The following is a 19,020-nucleotide window of genomic DNA, read 5'->3' as shown; positions in this document are numbered from 1 at the left end:
GCTCTTAGAACATGGAGACACTAAAACATCATTTTTTGGTTTCAAAAATGCTATTATTGTGTTAAAGTGAAACAAATAAAAAAAAGTATACATATTAGGTATTGCCGCGTCCGTAAAAACCAGCTCTATAAATATATCACATGAGCTAACCCCTCAGATGAACACCGTAAAAATAATTAAATAAAAACTGTGTCAAAACAAGCAATTTTTGTCACCTTGCATCACAAAAGGTGCAACACCAAGTGATCAAAAACGCGTATGTCCCACAAAATGGTACCAATAAAACAGTCACCTCATCCCACAAAAAATGAGCCCCTACATAAGAAAATCTCTCAAAAAATAAAAAAAACTATAGCTCTTAGAACATGGAGACACTAAAACATAATTTTTTGGTTTCAAAAATGCTATTATTGTGTTAAAGTGAAACAAATAAAAAAAGTATACATATTAGGTATTGCCGCGTCCGTAAAAACCAGCTCTATAAAAATATCACATGAGCTAACCCCTCAAATTAACACCGTAAAAAAAAAAAAAAAAAAACTGTGTCAAAACAAGCAATTTTTGTCACCTTGCATCACAAAAGGTGCAACACCAAGTGATCAAAAACGCGTATGTCCCACAAAATGGTACCAATAAAACCGTCACCTCATCCCGCAAAAAATGAGCCCCTACATAAGAAAATCTCTCAAAAAAAAAAAATACTATAGCTCTCAGAACATGGACACATTAAAACATAATTTTTTTGTTTCAAAAATGCTATTATTGTGTAAAACTTTAATAAATGAGAAAAAGTATACATATTAGGTATCGCCACGTCCGTAACAATCTGCTCTATAAAAATGTCACTTGACTGAACCCCTGAGGTGAACGCTGTAAAAATAAATAAATAGAAACTGTGCTAAAACAACCAATTTTTTGGTCACCTTGCCCCATAAAGTGTTATAATGAATGATCAAAAAATCATATGTACCCAAAAATAGTACTAATAAAACTGGCACCTTATCCCTAGTTTCCAAAATGGGGTCACTTCTTGGGAGTTTCTACTGTAAGGGTGCATCAGGGGGCTTCAAATGGAACATGGCATCTAAAAACCATGTGGAGTTCCTTTTCTTCTGCGCCCTGCCGTGTGCCCATACAGCAGTTTATGACCACATGTGGGGTGTTTCTGTAAACCGCAGAATCTGGGTAATAAATATTGAGTTTTAATTGGCTGTTAACCATCGATGTGTTAAAGAAAAAATTGGATTAAAATAGAAAATCTGCCAAAAAAGTGAAATTTAAAAATTTGATCTCCATTTTCCTTTAATTCTTGTGGAACGCCTAAAGGGTTAACAAAGTTTGTAAAAATCTGTTTTGAATACCTTGAGGGGTGTAGTTTCTACAATGGGGTCATTTATGGGGGTATCCACTATGTAGGCCCCACAAAGTGACTTCAGACCTGAACTGGTCCTTATAAAGTGGGTTTTGGCAATTTTCTTAAACATTTTAAGAATTTCTTCTAAACTTCTAAGTCTTCTAACGTCCTAAAAAAATAAAATGACATTTCCAAAATGATGCCAACATAAAGTAGACATATGGGGAATGTTAAGTAATAAATATTTTATGAGGTATCACTTTCTGTTTTAAAAGCAGAGAAATAGAAATTTAGAAAATTGCGAATTTTTCTAATTTTGGGGTAAATTTGGGATTTTTTCATAAATAAAGGTGAAATATTTTGACTCAAATTTATGACTATCATGAAGTACAATGTGTCACGAGAAAACAATCTCTGAATGACTTGGATAAATAAAGGCGTTCCAAAGTTATTACCACATAAAGTGAGACATGTCAGTTTTGCAAAATTAGGCCTGGTCAGGAAGGGGGCAAATGGCCCAGATGGGAAGTGGTTAATGGTTGGAGTGGTTTTCTTTTCATGAAATGTTTTTCTCCAAACATACCTTTGCTCATTGTGGCCAAAGAGTTCTATTTTAACCTCATTGGTCCGCAGGACTTGTTTTCAAAATGCATCAGGATTGTTTAAATGTTCTTTTGGAAAGTTCTGATATTGAGTCTACTTAATCTTCCTGTAGGACTTTTGCTGTCAAGCAAGGGTTTTGATTTGCCTTTTCAGCAGTTCTATGAGCAGCTGTCTGAAATTTTCATTAGTCTTCCAGACCTTCTCTGGACCTCCACTTTTCTTGTTAACTGCTGTCTCTAAATGTCATATTTAACCGAGGAATTGGCAACCTGAAACTAGGGTTGGGCGATAGCTATATTAAGAAATGTATCACAATGTTATATATATATATATATATATATATATATATATATCTCACTATAAATAACCATTTATCCCATAATATGGGACCCACAAGGAGACATACTGTATAGGGGCCACAAGGAGACGTTATACTGTATGGGGCCACAAGGAGACGTTATACTGTATGGGGCCACAAGGAGACGTTATACTGTATGGGGCCACAAGGAGACGTTATACTGTTTGGGGCCACAAGGAGATGTTATACTGTATGGGGCCACAAGGAGACATTAATACTGTATGGGGCCACAAGGAGACGTTATACTGTATGAAGCCACAAGGAGACGTTATACTGTATGGGGCCACAAGGAGACGTTATACTGTATGGGGCCACAAGGAGACGTTATACTATATGGGGGCCACAAGCAGACATTATACTCTATGGGGACTACTTGTAGCCCCCAAACAGTGTAATGTCTCCTTCTTGCCCCCCAAACAGTATAATGTCTTCTTCCTGCCCCCATACAGTGTAATGTCTTCTTGTGGTTCGCATACAGTATAATATCTCCTTGTGATCCCCATACAGTATAATGTCTTCTTGCGTTTGTTTTAGATGCAGTCAGCACTGTCAAGCTCAACCACTTCTATGACGTCACCAAAATATCACGGCAATTAAGAAACAGTACCGCCGCATCGCCATTTCTTAATACCGCAGTATATCGTACATGCTAGTATATTGCCCAACCCTACCTGAAACTAACTCAAAAGGCGGGAGATGAAGGTTTTACTAAGGCCATCACAGTCCCCTGATCTAAGCATCATTAAAAATCTGTAGATAGACCTCAAAAGAGCGGTATATGCCCAGGAATATCACAGAACTGGAAGAATTTTGCAAGGAATAATGGATGAAAATCCATCAAACAAGAATTGAAAAAGTCTTGGCTGGCTACAGAAAATTATTACAAGCTGTGATACTTGTCAAAGGGGGTGCTATTAGGTACTAATAATGCAGGAGATCCAAACTTTCGCTTGTGGCCCTTTTACTTAAAAAAAAAAAAAAAAAAAAAAGTTTAAGATAAAAATAAAAAATAAAATGTTTTTGCTTAAAAATTGAGAACCCCGCTTTGCTTATTCCCTTGATAAAGGGATTTTAGCTATGGTAAAGATTTAATCCTTAGTGGATGGAAGGATATTCAATTTTTCCATTTTCCACTTCCTACCTTCCCAGTGCCATAACTTTTTTTATTATTACATTCACATAGCCGCTTTTTTCATTTAAATACCTGCCAAGTTGTACTTTCAAAGGGCATCATGTAATACTCCATGGAATGTAGTTGGCAGAACTGGGAGAAAAAAAACCACAATTCTGCCATAGTTTTATTGTGTTTTGTTTTTTTCAGAGTCACCTACGCAGTAAAATTTACTGCACCCTTCATTCTCTGGGTCAGTACCATTACGCTACCACATATATACAGCTTTTCTTGTGTTTTAATGCTGAAAAAATAAAAACTGTAGAAAAAAAAATATTTTCTTTTCATCTACACAGTCTGACCCCCATAACTTTTTTATAGTTATGTCTACAGAGCTGTGTGAGGGCTCACCTGTCGTTTTTATTGATACCATTTTGGCATGTATGACTTTTTTCAGTTACCGTATTTTTCGCCGTATAAGACGCACCGGCCTATAAGACGCACCTAGGTTTTTGAGGAGGAAAATAAGAAAAAAAATATTTTGAACCAAAAGGTGTGCTTTTGGTGGGTTTTGAACTAATTGTGGTCTGTGGATGGCACTGTTATGGCGGATCTGTGGGTGACACACTGTTATGGGGGATCTGTGGGTGACGCACTGTTATGGGGGATCTGTGGGTGACGCACTGTTATGGGGGATCTGTGGGTGACGCACTGTTATGGGGGATCTGTGGGTGACGCACTGTTATGGGGGATCTGTGGATGACGCACTGTTATGGGGGATCTGTGGGTGACGCACTGTTATGGGGGATCTGTGGGTGACACTTATGGGGGATCTGTGGGTGGCTCTTATTGGGGTCTCTGTGTATGACAGTTATGGGGGGGATCTGTGGATGACACATATATAGCATCTTATGCTATGTGTCATCCACAGATCCCCTCCATAAGTGTCCCTGTAGTGAATGACCCTCAATACAGGGCTGGGGGCCGGCATCTGGTTTTATAATGACAGCGGGGCCCGTGCAGTGACTGTATTCTACTACACGGGCCCCGCTCACTGTATAATCGTATGTCTAATAGTAAATAGTTATGTGCATAATCGCATAATGAGCGGAGTACTTACAACTATAAGCGCTCGCCGAGAGGAGGGAGGAGGCAGGAGGCAGGCCGGGAGGACAGGCGCTGGCAGTGTGAGTCATACGTCATGCGCCCACGCCGCCTGCTTCATTCATAAAGTGGGCGGCGCAGGCGCGTGACGTATGACTCACACACTGCCAGCGCCCGTCCTCCCAGCCTGCCTCCTCCCTCCTCTCGGCGAGCGTTTGTAGTTGTAAGTACTCCGCTCATTATGCAATTATGTACATAACTATTTACTATTAGACATACGATTATACAGTGAGCGGGGCCCGTGTAGTAGAATAGTCACTGCACGGGCCCCGCTGTCATTATAAAAGCAGACGCCGGCCCCCAGCCCCTCCTCCCTCACAGCTGATACACCCGCCTTGCGGCATCGCGGCGGGTGTATCATTGAAAATCGCTAAATAATTTGCGCAAAAAATTCGCGCGGAAATTCGCGCAAAAAAATTGCGCGGAAATTCGCAAATTAAGCTGCATTCGCCGTATAAGACGCACTGCTATTTTCCCCCCACTTTTGGGGGGGAAAAAGTGCGTCTTATACGGCGAAAAATACGGTACATCGTTTGCCGTATGGGATAAATATTTTTATATTTAATCCCTTGTCAACATTTGGCATACTAGCACATCACAGTGGGAAGTGAATCCCCGCAACCTGACGTACTAGAATGTCATGATGATCAGGCGGGCACCAAAGCTGTGCCCGCCCTATCAATGCAGGGGCCAGGCTGTGACTGACAGCTGGGACCCTGATGTATCCATCGGCATATATGCCACAATCAACGCTGACCGCGGCATATACAAAGTTTGCAGAGGGAGGCGGCTCCATCTGCCTCTCCATCGGCCCCCCCGCGCTGCAGTGACAAGGGCAGATGGCTTCCATGGCAACCCCAGGCCACACAAAGGCCTCGGGGTCTGCCATGTATGGAAGCCTATAAGGCCAAGCCCCCAGGCTGGGTCTCAAAGGTATACTGACAGGCAATATAGTACAATACAGCATGTATTGTGCTACATTCAAACAGGGATCAGACCCTAAAATGTTGAAGTCTCTGTATTGGGACAAAAATAAAAAGTGAAAAAAAGTAAAAGAAAAAGTGTTTAAAAATAAAATAAAAGTTTACAGTATAAAAAAAGTGCACCTTTCCCCCCATCAAGCGATTTTTTTAAATGATAATAAAAAAATAATAAAAATTTATATATTAGATATCGCTGTGTCTATAACGAGCGGCTATATAAAAATATCACATGACCTAACCTCTCGGGTGAACGTCAAAAATACAAAAAGAGTGCCAAAACAGTAATTTTTTCTGTCATCGTGCCCCCAAAAAGTGTAATATTAAACGATCAAAAAATCATATGTGCACAAAAATGGTACCAATAAAAACATCAACTCTTCCTGCAAAAAACGAGCCCCTACACAAGACGATCGACAGAAAAAAAAATGCTGATAGTAGGGGCTCAGCTGTCAGTGACAGCTGGACCCGTGCCGCTGATCGGACGGGCACAGCTCCCGCACCTGCCCGATCAGCCCGCCATACCTGTACAGCGCTGGGACTCAAGTCACGTCCTGCAGCGCCGTCCAGGTACGGCACTGGTATCCTACAGGTTAATAAGCCTGGCCCTTTCCCATCCATATTTGGGCCCCTTGTAAATTTCTGCCCTGGCACTGGCTGGCAGAAGCCTTGTGACTCCTCAACACCCCCCCCCCCCATTGAAAATTCAAGGTAGCAAGGTTCTCTCTAGTCTGCTGCCTCTTGCCTGCACACTGTTCTGCCACTGTGACTGTCTGCACCACTCCTAACTGCCACACACCACAGTGCCACTGTGACTGTCTGCACCGCTCCTAACTGCCACACACCACAGTGCCACTGTGACCGTCTGCACAGCTCCTAACTGACACACACCACAGTGCCACTGTGACCGTCTGCACCGCTCCTAACTGCCACACACCACAGTGCCACTGTGACTGTCTGCACCGCTCCTAACTGCCACACACCACAGTGCTTTTTGCAGGCTCAGCTCGGCGGCAGTGTATCTGCAGACACACATTGACACACACAACACTGGTGAGGCGGTCACTTCACTAGAAGGCACAGGCCGCACAGCACAGCCGTTTTCTTGCTCAGGAGCACTGGAGCAAGCGGCTACAAGGAAGATGGGAGGTTTTCCCACCTGGACGGTGAGCGGCGAGCATACAAGTGAGATAGGCGTGTGTCAGCGCGCTCCCTGGCTTATCAGAGCGCGCACCAGGGGGGATTAAGTATATCATAGGCCGGGGGCTGTTTACCCATCTTGGGCCTCCTCTGTCCATTTGCCCCGACTGTCCCCTCTTTTGCGTTGTGCCCCATGTTTATTTTTTTCTGGCAAATATTAAAGAAAACGATGCCACATATATAGTGTTGTTGCCCATTACCCCTTTATAGTATACAGTACCCCACAGTATGCAGTAAAGCACCCTATAGTATACAGTACCCCACAGTATACAATATATAGTATAACACCCCACAGTATGCATTATAGCATCCTATAGCATACAGTATAGCACCCCACAGTATACAGCACCCTACACTATACAGTAGAGCAGTATAGCACCCCACAGTATACAGCACCTCACACTATACAGTATACAGCACCCCACACTATACAGCACCCCACTCTATACAGTAGAGCAGTATAGCACCTCACAGTATACCACACCCCACATTATACAGTATCCCACACTATAAAGTATACAGCACCCCACACTATACAGTATCCCACACTATACAGTATTCCACACTATACAGCACCCCACACTATAAAGTATACAGCACCCCACACTATACAGTATCCCACAGTACACAGCACCCCACACTATACAGCACCCCACACTATACAGTATCCCACAGTACACAGCACCCCACACTATACAGCACCCCACATTATACAGTATCCCACACTATAAAGTATACAGCACCCCACACTATACAGTATTCCACACTATACAGCACCCCACATTATACAGCATCCCACACTATAAAGTATACAGCACCCCACACTATACAGTATCCCACAGTACACAGCACCCCACACTATACTGTATACAGCACCCTACAGTATACAGCACCTCACAGTATACAGCACCCCACATTATAAAGTATACAGCACCCCACACGATACAGTATCCCACAGTACACAGCCCCCACACTATACAGTATACAGCACCCTACAGTATACAGTACCCCACAGTATACAGTACCTCACAGTATACAGCACCCCACAATGATGTACAGTACCCCACAGTAAACAGCACCCCACAGTATACAGTAGAGCAGTATAGCACTCCACACTATATAGCACCCCACATTATACAGTAGCTTACAGTATATTAGCACAACAGCCCCTGATGTAATCTTCACAAAAAAAGCTCCACAATTATGGCAAACTTCTCCTGCAGCAACACTCCTGGTAGAGAGAAAGGACCTTTGATTACCTCATAGCTATGTGACCAGTAATATTGATATGTTACTGGTCACATGGTAATGATGTCATCAAAGGTCCTTTCTCCTACTCCTTCCTTGCAGAGACTTCGGGCCGGGTGCTGCTGCTCAGGCAGCACCCCACTGTATAGCTGACAGCCAGGGCGGACCTTCCCCCCCCCCCCAGGCATGCCACTGCAGGTCCTATAAACATATAAGCACCGCCAAGGTAGTATGACAAATTACATGAAAAGGGCCACAAAAATATGCACTGATACTTATCTGATGTAAAGATAGGTGGACATGATGTGTAGGTAAGGAGGTTGACATGTGGTGTTTTGTAGGTGTGTGTTGGACAGATTTGCAGTCCACACATGGGTATACAATTAATTTTAAATGTCTGTGATTTTGTGTCTTTAATAAATTATAAATTTTTTAAGAGGCACGGCCTTCGTGTGCGGTATTTCTTGCTCTTTTCTTTTTCATATATTTGAATAATGTCATTTATGGGTGGTTTCTATTATGTAAGCCCCACAAAGTGACTTAATAACTGAATTGGTCTTTAAAAAGTGGGTTTTGGTAGACCCATCCCTGGACCCATCCTATTTATCCAGCTATTGCCCCATCTCACTACTCATATTTGCATCAAAACTCCTAGAAAAACATGTCGAACTGTCCTCCTACCCCTCTTCTCACTCACTTTTTGATCAGCTGCAATCAGGCCTCAGACCCAATCCCTGCACTGAAACTGCCCTAGCCAAAGTCACCAACTATCTTCTTGCTTCCAAAGCTCAATGTCACTACTCTGTGCTCCTCCTCCTTGACATGTCCTCAGCCTTTGATACTGTCAACCATACTCTGCTGTTACAAATCCTCTCTTCCTTTGGCATCAAAGGCCCTCTCTTGGATCTTGTTGTACTTCACCAACAGAACCTTCAGCATTTTCTATTCATATACCACCCTCTGTTGGTATCACTCAAGGCTCTATCCTGGGTCCCCTACTTTTCATCATTTATACATTTAGCCTGGAACAGCTCATAGAGTCCCATTGCTTCCAATACCACCTCTATGCTGACGACACTCCACTCTGGCTAAGTTGTCACTTCCCTGCTATCCAGAATCCTAGCATGTCTGTCATCTACATCTTTATTCTTCTCCTCCTGCTTGCTAAAACTCAACATGGAGAATATCCATTACAGTTAACAGCATGACGCTTTCTCCAGTCGTACAGGTCCATGGCCTGGAGATAACATTTGATTCTGCCACACATCCAAACCCTCACCTCCCCCTGCCACTTTCAATTCAAGAACATCTATAGAATTTGCTTCCACCTTGCCCCTGAGTCAACTAAAATGCTAGTGCATACCCTCATCATCTCCCACCTGGACTACATCAACATTCCCCTCTATGGCCTCCAATCTAGTACTCTTGCTCCCCTCCAATCTATTGTCTACTCTGCTGCCCGGTTTATCCACCTCTATCCTCATTTCTCCTCTGCCTCCCCGTTGCCCTGCTAATTCAGTTTAAAATACTAACAACTACATATAAAGCTGTCCACACCTATTCCCTCCTTACATCTCTGACCTGCGTTCCTGATACATCCTCACCTGTAATCTCTGATCCTCACAGGACCTCCTCTCACCTGTTCTTCACATAATCACCTACAAGATTTCTCACGTCCCTCTTCCCTACTCTGGAACTCACTACCCCAGTACATCATACTCGCCAACATCCAAACCTTTAAAAGTGACCTGAAAACCCACCTCTTCGGGAAAGTCTACCACCTGTAATAAGCATGCTGCCATTCACAGCCAGATAAACAGCCTATACCCTCACCTACTGTGATCTTCCCCCATCCCTTGTAGATTTTAAGCTCTTGTGGGCAGGGTCCTCTACCTCTCTCTACCAGTTTCTTGCTTACTGTATTTTTATATTATGTATGTGTAACCCCCTATCGATGTACAATGTGTGAAATTAATGGAACTTTCACATAAATAATAATAATTTGCTGTGTTCTTATGGAGCCCTGCAACTTGCAGGGCTCTATAGAAACTACAGCTTTAAAAGCCCTGGTTTCATCAGAGAGAATGGGGCTTTCACAGACATCCAACTGCCCCCGCCACCTGTGGGTTCCTTGACCCGGGAGCGCAGCGCTACTATTTTTTCCGCTCCCATATGTCGTGGTCACATTTGACCATGGCATTTAAAAGGTTAAATGTCTATGATCAGCGTTATTGTCGATCGCAGGCTTCAGCCCTGGGTGTCTGCTGTGTTAAACAAACTCTGGAGCGGGCCCATCTTCAAAGAGATGACTTCCACTGCCAATGTACAGTGCTGGTTGTCCAGAATTTAAATGACACCCGGAAATGAATCCCAACCAAATAGAGATTATTATCAAGTAAGCAAGGTTGCTGTAACCCATAAATGTTTTTGGTGGGAGGGGCACTTTTATCTTCAGACTGCCAGTACAGAACTGAGAGTGAAATGTGCCCCCATTTACACCAATGTTTTTATAGGGGAAGTTGGAGGCATATTGGGTATACTGGCGCAGACCAAAGGAACTTAAGTACTGGGGACGTTATATTGACAACTGTCTCCTTTTTTGGGAAGGCATTCGGGAGTTCCTTAAAATGTTCCTGGAAGAATTTAAAGGGGTTGTCTCATTTCACTGTTTTCATGGTGAGAAGGGACTAAGCACCCAGGTGTCTGGGCTTACGGAAACTGCCGACTGGGCTGACGTGTTTCTGTAACTTCAATTGCAACAAACAGAAGCTATGTAAATAGCAAAGTAGAAAAAGCTATGCTAGTTCTGTAACTCTAGTGTTATAAAAACAGCCTAGCTTGCTGTGCTATGCTTTTTGCATACATCTTATTCACTACAATGGGAGCTATGGGAACAACGGAGCGCTGGCCTCATTGGCCCAGCACTCAGTCTCACCTTGCCATGGAAATGACGAGTTGGGACAACCCATTTAATGGGAACAGTGGGAATGCTACATTTACATACTGTACATGGAAGAGGAGTCATAAATAAATTACAATGTTTTTCGCTTTATGAGACACTTTTTCCCCGAAAAAAAGGGAGAGGGGAATAGCAGTGCCTCTTATGAAGTGAATACTACTTACATTATGAAAGCACTGATTAGTATGCAGGAGGCATCTGACTGGGGGCTTCTGATCTGAGGTCTGATACAGATTGGGGGTTCCGCTGGGGTGTCTGATCTGAAGTCTGATAATAAACATTGGAGGTCTGATTGGTGGGTGTAATTTGAGGTTTAATAAACTTTGGGGGTCTGATAAAGACTGGGGAGTCTGAACTGAGGTCTGATGAAAAATATTTTTTCTGATTTTCCTCTAAAACCTCGGTGTGTCTTATAAAGTGAAAAATAGGGAAATTTCATAGACCTCAAATTTTTTTTTACATCAGGGACAGTTTTGCACCAGGACCTCTAGGCTGTCAGAGAATGATGGGAGTCTTAGTTTTGCAACAGCTGGAGGGCTGCAGATTGAGCATCCCTGCTCTAGTGTAATAAAGGGTAAATATATACATCATCCACATACAGGAGAACAAATACCCATACGTGGTTTTTTCACTTGCGACAGCACATTTGTCATTTATATTCTCAAATGCCCATGTGGCTTATTATTATATGTATGTCCACTCGTATGAAAGATAGATTCTGTAAGCACAAATCTACTATCAGGAAGGGAAATCTATTGTTACCTATCCCATATCACTTTCATGGAAAAAAAAACATACGATTGCGCTATTGCGTTTTCAGATTATTGAAAGTGTAGCACAACCACGTCGTGGTGGTGAACGGCATAAATTATTGATGAAACGTGAGGATTTTTGGATTCATCGACTCCAAACTTTGGAGCCGATGGGTCTGAATCGCGATTATGAGTTGAATAGTTTTTTATAATCTCCTTTTTAAGTATGGTTTATCCTCATTTTTGTACTATTATTTTCAACAGCGTAATTGAAGCTACGTGATGTATATTACAAAGAAGAATTCTACTTTGGAATTAGAGAGACTTCATATTTCTTATGATGTTTTTTTGCTTTCATTTTTGTTTTTCACTTTGTTTGTTTAGGTTGTCATGACTACATGACGTCAGCACTTGGTTGTTAGACGGGCTATTTAAATCCATGTGTATCGCGATTCCTTTACTGTTTGAAAAAGGCACAGTCTGTGATGAAACGCGTCACAGATATAGATATGTGGCAATAAAGAGAACATTTGCAAGATTACGAACAGCGAGTGCTGCTCCTTTATTACTATTGTCTCCTAGGAGTCCTGTCGGGATTTACTCTCCTTTGTAGTCAGAATTCCTGCTCCAAATCATATAAACCTATATATCACTGAACTCAAAATCTATCCCTCCATCATATCCTGCAAAACAAACCCCGATCTGGCCTTTGAAATAGTTTCACATTGGCAGTGATTTTAGTCCGGCCCATTCTTGGCATATTTGCCAGGTTGTGTCCGGATCTCCACCGGTCCCCATTGTAGTTAATGTGGCCGGCAGGTATCAGGTAGGCTGCTCTGTGCCGGAACAACTTGCCGGAGATGTCTAGCACTAGTGTTTACACTGAGGAAGGCAAAATAAAATGAACATCAACAATAAAATATACAAGGACACCCTACTTTAGTTCCATGCATTTTTCTCTAAAGGCTCATGTAGATGAGTAGATAATTGGTTACATCTGACCACTAGCGATTCATGGTTGGCGATAATCATGTAATGTTAATGTGACTGAAAGATTTGACTAAAAACGCTTATTCAGCGCTTGTGAAATCGTTGATGCGAACAAGTAAATTATCATTTGTCGTTAATGAACTGTGGTAATGTAAGTGTGCTTTGTGTGACCTTTAGCCGTTAGGCACGATGACCAGACCTGTCTCAACACAGTCAACAATCATCGTTTAGGAGAGTATATGATGGACTATGAATGAATTGGTACACCGCACCCCCTGCATGTAATTGGCATTATCATTGGCACTGTGTCGGTAGGCCATTCGAGTCCTTAGTTGTCTGAACGATTATCTACTTGTCTAAATGAGCCTTTAGTATTGCAATCTGAAGATCATGAAAGAGGAGGGTAACATGGCTAGTTTTGCTTTTCTTTGTTCTTTTAAGAGGTGAGATGAACCACAAACAGTATCAAGACTTACTGTAAGGCAAATGCTGATTATTCCTGGTACCCGTAGAGAGTCACACAAAAAACCTACCGTACATATAATGAATTTTCTATGCACATTATGTAGCTACATTTCACAATAGACTTCTACAAATGTACAGAAAGTTAGAAGTTGCAAACTGCGGTGGTATGACAGCACCTTATTAAAGGGGTTGCTCAGCCAATTAATTTTATGTTTTGTTTTTTTTTAAAGGCTCTGCATTGTGTAAAGTAATAAACAAAGTGACACTCACCTTACCGATCCCCTGCCACTCCGGTTACACCGGTATCTACTTCTGGCCCCTTTCAGCGCATAGGAAATGTATGAAAGCAAAACAGAAAAAATGGCCTGATGAAGGAGGCAGACCGCTTCCGAAACCCATTGTCCTCAGTTTATCCGTTTTCAATCATTAACGTGCAATAAATTAGTTTTTGTGCCCAGTGCCCCAAGAACATTTTTTCTTTTTCGTTTTCATTCATCTATATCAGGTTCCGTCACAGATAACGCTTGGTTGGGAGCAGTGTTCACTCCATTTGACCATATGCATTTCTCAGGGTTGTGCTGGAAGTAGTAAAACTACTTATGGTAAGTGCAATTACATTGCCAGCCATGACTAAGTGCCCGGGCGCTCTGTTCATTTTGTAACACATAGGAAAAAACTGCTTAGCCACTCATGAGCTGTAGATGACCCGGCTCAGATATGGTCTCAGTAAGCTACTGACTCCACAGCCCTGTGCCAAGTAGTCAAAAGGAGTGGCATATAATCATTAAAGGGGTTTTCTGGGCTGCAACATCTTCTAAAATGAAGGTAGCTTTGATTTTGTAATGTACTGATTTTCCCTTTATTGCTCCTATTTCTGTTCCACGGGCGTGTCAAAACAGCAACAGTGGCAGTGATAGGGGACTGCCAATGTAACTAGCTGGGTGGGAGGAGCTGTAAACTAGCTGGATGTCGTTAGGGGCGGAGCTGTGGCAGGGAAAGGAGAAGTGCATCATGGGTTTGGATGGGTACGGTAACAGGAAGTGCTATACACAGGATGTAATTACACCAGAATGATTTATTTCCATGGTGAAAACAGGTCAGGAGAGTCCAAATTGAAAATGAGCTAAGCAACTACATGAGTATACCTGTTAAAAAAATCATAGTAATCCCAGAAAACCCCTTTGAGATGGGTATTATTTTACACCAGGTAGAGACTTTTTTTAATGCAAATGTCTGGGAAATCCTTTTAAACCAAGTTACAATGTATTCAAGTAAGAAATATTCACACTGACCTTCTGATGGGCTTACTGCTGCGGGAAGGCTTCCCCAGTCAATATTTTGGGATGGGCACGGATGAGGAGAAAATACTGCCTCAACACCATGATTCTGTAGAATAAAGATGAAATATTATAACAAATGACAAAACATCTTGTGTGCGATAACGGGATGGAAACAGATATTAATCACTAATACAACATATTCTTCATTCTGCTCTAGATTATGCACTAAACCTCTTTAATCTAACATCTGACAGACATAGTAATATCAAATATGGACAGTCCTACTTGTGTTTCCATCTTGTAGATGCTTTTCAGTGTCTAAGAGTGACAGTATTGAAGCAGTAGTAAGAATGATAATAACATTGAAAAATAATGGAATATACAAGTAATCATTTTAATCAGAATAAAGCCGTCTTATTCTTGCAGGAGATCCACATTTACCAATGCTAGAGATTCTGCTGGATTCAAAGTGTCATAAGATACAAACCAAGTTCCAACCCATGAGACTGAATATCAAGAGCCCACTGATTTTACAAGTACTAGCCGCTATTCCTACATTGTAACACTTGCAACGCATTCGTAAAAGTCTTCACACCCTTTAGCCTTGTCACATTTCTATAAGTTGCGGCATGTGCTAAATTAAAAAATTAAATTAAATTCTAAGTGACAAAGTGAAAACTGAATGTTAGAAATCTTTGAAAATGTATTGAAAAGGAAAAACTTAAAATATTGCATTGACATACACTTAAAGGGGTTCTTCACTTTCATTTAACTGGCGCCGCGGCCTTCTCACTATTTACCGCCGGGCCGCCCGCCCACTGATGTCACGACTTGTATCAACTAGAGTGGGCGCGGCTAAGCTCCATTCAAGTGAACAGAGCTTAGCCGCGCCCACTCTAGTTGATACAAGTCGTGACGTCAGTGGGCGGGCGGCCCAGCGGTAAACAGTGAGAAGGCCGAGGCGCTGCTGGAGCGCCGCTGCCTTCTCAAACAGCTGATCGGCGGGGGTCCCGGGTGTCGGACCCCCGCCGATCAGAAGCTGATGATCTATCCAGAGGATAGATCATCAGTTAAATGAAAGTGAAGAACCCCTTTAAGTATTCAGACCCTTTACTCAGTACTTAGTTGAAGGACCTTTAGCGATTACAGCCTCCAGTTTTCTTGAGTATGATGCCACAAGGTTTGCACACCTAGATTTAGGGATTTTCTGCCATTTTTTTCTGCAGATCCTCTCAAACTGTGTCAGGTTGGATGGGGACTGTCAGTGGACAGCAATTTTCAGATCTCTCCAGAGAAGTTTGATTGGGTTTACGTCAGGGATCTTTGTGGGCCTTGCAAGGACATTCACAGAGTTGTCCCTAAGCTACACTTTAAGCTAACTAAGCTTACTCTTATCTAAGCTGTGCTTTTGTGCTGACTTGGCTGTGTGCTGAGAGTAATTGTCTTGTTGGAAGGTAAACCTTCGATCAGGGTTTCATTAAGAATATCTCTGTACTTTGCTCCATTCAGCTTCCCCTCAACCCTGACCAGTCTCCCTCTCTCAGCTGCTGAAAAACACCCCCACCGTATGATGCTGCTGCCACCACCATGCTTCACTATAGGGGTGGTACTGGTAATGAGCAGTGCCTGGTTTCCTCCAGACATGACACTTAGAACTGAGGCCAAAAAGTTCAATCTTGGCTTCATCAGACCAGAGAATCTTGTTTCTCACAATCTGAGAGTCCTTTAGGTGATTTCTTTTGCCAACTCCTTGCGGGCTTTCATGTGTCTTTTCTGAGAAGAGGCTTCTTTCTGGCCACTCCGCAATAAAGCCCAGATTGTTGAGTACTGCAGTGGTGGTGACCTTCTGGAAGTTTCTCCATTCTACACACAGGATATTTGGAACTCGGCCAGAGAGACTACTGGGTTCTTGGTCACCTCTCTTACCAAGGCCCTTCTCCCCTGATTACTCAGCTGTGGTGGTGGGGACAGCTCTGGGAAGAGTCCTGGTTGTTCCAAACGTCTTCAATTTAGGAATTATGGAGGCCACTGTGTTCTTTTGAAGTTTTAGTGCAGCAGAAACGTTTTTGTATCCTTCTCCAGAACTGTGCCTCCACATAATCCTGTGTATGATATCTACAGGCAGTTCTTGGTCTGATATGCACTGTCAGCTGTGAGACCTTATACAGATTGGGTGCATCTTTCCAAATCATGGCCAATCAACTGAATTTACCACATGTGGACTCCAATAAAAGGTATAGAAACATCTCAAAGATGATGGAGAAATATACATTTCAAGTGCCATAGCAAAGGGTCTGAATACCTATGTCCATGAAAAATGACAGTTTTTAATAAATTTGCAAACATTTCTAAAATTCAATTTTCACTTTCTCATTATGTGGTATTGGGTACAGATTGTTAGGGAAAATGTTATTGTTTTTTTATTTAACACACGGATGCAACATAACTTAGTGTGGAGAGTTTCCAAATGCATTGTATTATTAGAAAGGTTCCATGGTTTCATCAGCTGTATTTTAGAGAAAGTCTTATCTAAATACAGGGAATCAGTTTGATAAATTATTTTTAATTCTCTGACCTGTTAGAAAGGTACAGTACATGATGTAAACTGCAGTAAATGTAATTTTCTTACCAGTGACTTTATTTGTGGGTTATCTACTATTTATTTTTTGCATTGTTAAGGTCTGTGCATGCGAAGACCGGAACACTTAGTTCATTTCAATGGAAAATAATGCCAGCATTCCGGCAAGTGTTCTGGAATTTTGGGCGCAGCATGCTCCGGTATTTTCTCCGGCCAAATACCGTAAGAGTGACTGAACTGAAGACATCCTGAACGGATTGCTCTCCATTCAGAATGCTTTAGGATAAAACGTAAGCGTTTATTTCCGGTATTGAGCCCCTAGGATGGAACTCAATACCAGAAAACTTTAACGCAAGTGTGAAAGTACCCTTAGTTGGAGAGGAAGAGTGTTGGTCACACAACACAGCTAAGTTTCAGAAGGGAGGTTTTAACTCACAACATACAGTCACTGGTAAGAAGATAACCATCACTACAGTTTACATGTACCTTTCTTAGGCTACTTTCACACTAGCGTTGTTTAAATCCGGCATTCAATTCCGACACCGGAACTGCCTGCCGGATCCGGAAAAACTTGTGAAAACGAATTACATTTGAATCCTGATCAGGATTTTGATCACAATGAAAAAATGCATTGGAAAAAACAGATCCGCCATCTATGGACTAACTTTTTTTTCACATTTTTATTTTTTTTTATCTTTTTACTTCCATTTCATAAAAACATGTACATTTGTACCCAAACACATGAATTAATAGTCCATATTAACAATAAATAATTACACCTTTATTTTTCCCCTTTTATTCTATCCCCAATACCCACCCACCACCCCAAGGGAGAGGGATGGGGACGAGGAAAAAAAAAAAAAAAAAAAAAAACATGGCATATCCAGCCCTAAAGTAACCATTTTTTCCATACTTCCTCAAGGTTTTTTTTGCTGTGACCCTCCATCCCCCATTCTTCTTTAATCAAATTATTGAATGCTTTTCTCCACTGTCCCACTGTCGGAGGATCTACCTTTAGCCATTTCTTAAGTATAAGGAGTCTCGCTTGGAATAATACTTTGCTCAGAACCACTCGTATCTTTTTATTTAACTTCAAATGTTCAATTGCCCCTAATATACAGATTACTGGATCTTCGGATATTTGGACCTTCAAAAATAGAGATACAGTCTCCGCTATTTCTGTCCAATATCTGAACAATCTGGGACATCTCCAGAAACAATGTATTAAATCTGCATTCTCTCCCCTACATTTTGGACACTTATCCGCAGCTCTCATGCCCATTCTTTTCAACATCCACGGGGATCGATGTAATCTATGAACTATAAAAAACGGTGAAATCTTATGTGAACCCCTATCCGAGACCTTAGCATAACTTTTAAGAGCATCTTTCCACTTCTCTTCCGTAAGAGATTGTAGTTCTTTTTCCCATTTTTTCCTGGCAAGTATTGTAATCCGTTTTTTCTTTCCCTCCATCAAAATCCTGTATCTTTTTGCGGTTATTCCTCCTCTTTCACCTCCGTTGGTAAATTTACACAATCTATCTGATTTTTCCCTTCTATATTTATCATCTTGCTCCACTGTCCGCAACGCATTCCTGAGCTGAAAGTATTTATACATATCATTTTGTGGGATCCCAAACTCCCTGGCCAATGTATTAAAATCTTTCAGTTTATCCTCCTCAAATATCTGGCCTAGATATTTCATCCCTTTTTTTCCCAGTCTATATAAATCCTAATCGTTTGCAGTTCCTTTAAATTGAAATTTTTCCAAATAGGTGTATAGTACAAAAACCCTTTAATCTCTAATATTTTTTTTAATTTCCACCCATATATACTCCAGTGAATTTAATATTCTATTTCCTGTATTATTTTTCCCCAGTGTACCCGATTCCAACACCTCTAAGTGATTCCATTCCTCTTTCCACCCCAATCTATTTACTTCCTGCCTGCCCACTAAACCATTTAAACTACCTTTTAT

At 41.7% G+C, this 19,020-nt stretch overlaps 1 protein-coding gene across 4 annotated transcripts in view; it reads right to left on the bottom strand.

Annotated features, from left to right (window-relative positions):
• GSTCD (glutathione S-transferase C-terminal domain containing) overlaps positions 1 to 19,020 on the bottom strand; it is a 217,070-nt gene that overhangs the window by 94,175 nt on the left and 103,875 nt on the right. For all 4 annotated transcript variants that reach the window (XM_044302546.1, XM_044302529.1, XM_044302557.1 and 1 more), the window contains one exon: positions 14,477 to 14,570. In XM_044302546.1, coding sequence (XP_044158481.1) covers positions 14,477 to 14,570 — 94 coding nt within the window. The remainder of the gene's footprint in view (positions 1 to 14,476; positions 14,571 to 19,020) is intronic.

The sequence above is a fragment of the Bufo gargarizans genome, chromosome 1 (genome assembly GCF_014858855.1).
Source record: "Bufo gargarizans isolate SCDJY-AF-19 chromosome 1, ASM1485885v1, whole genome shotgun sequence".
Classification (NCBI taxonomy): Eukaryota; Metazoa; Chordata; class Amphibia; order Anura; family Bufonidae; genus Bufo; species Bufo gargarizans.
Note: the sequence above shows the minus strand (reverse complement) of the source record. Positions and strands in the feature narration are given on the sequence as shown.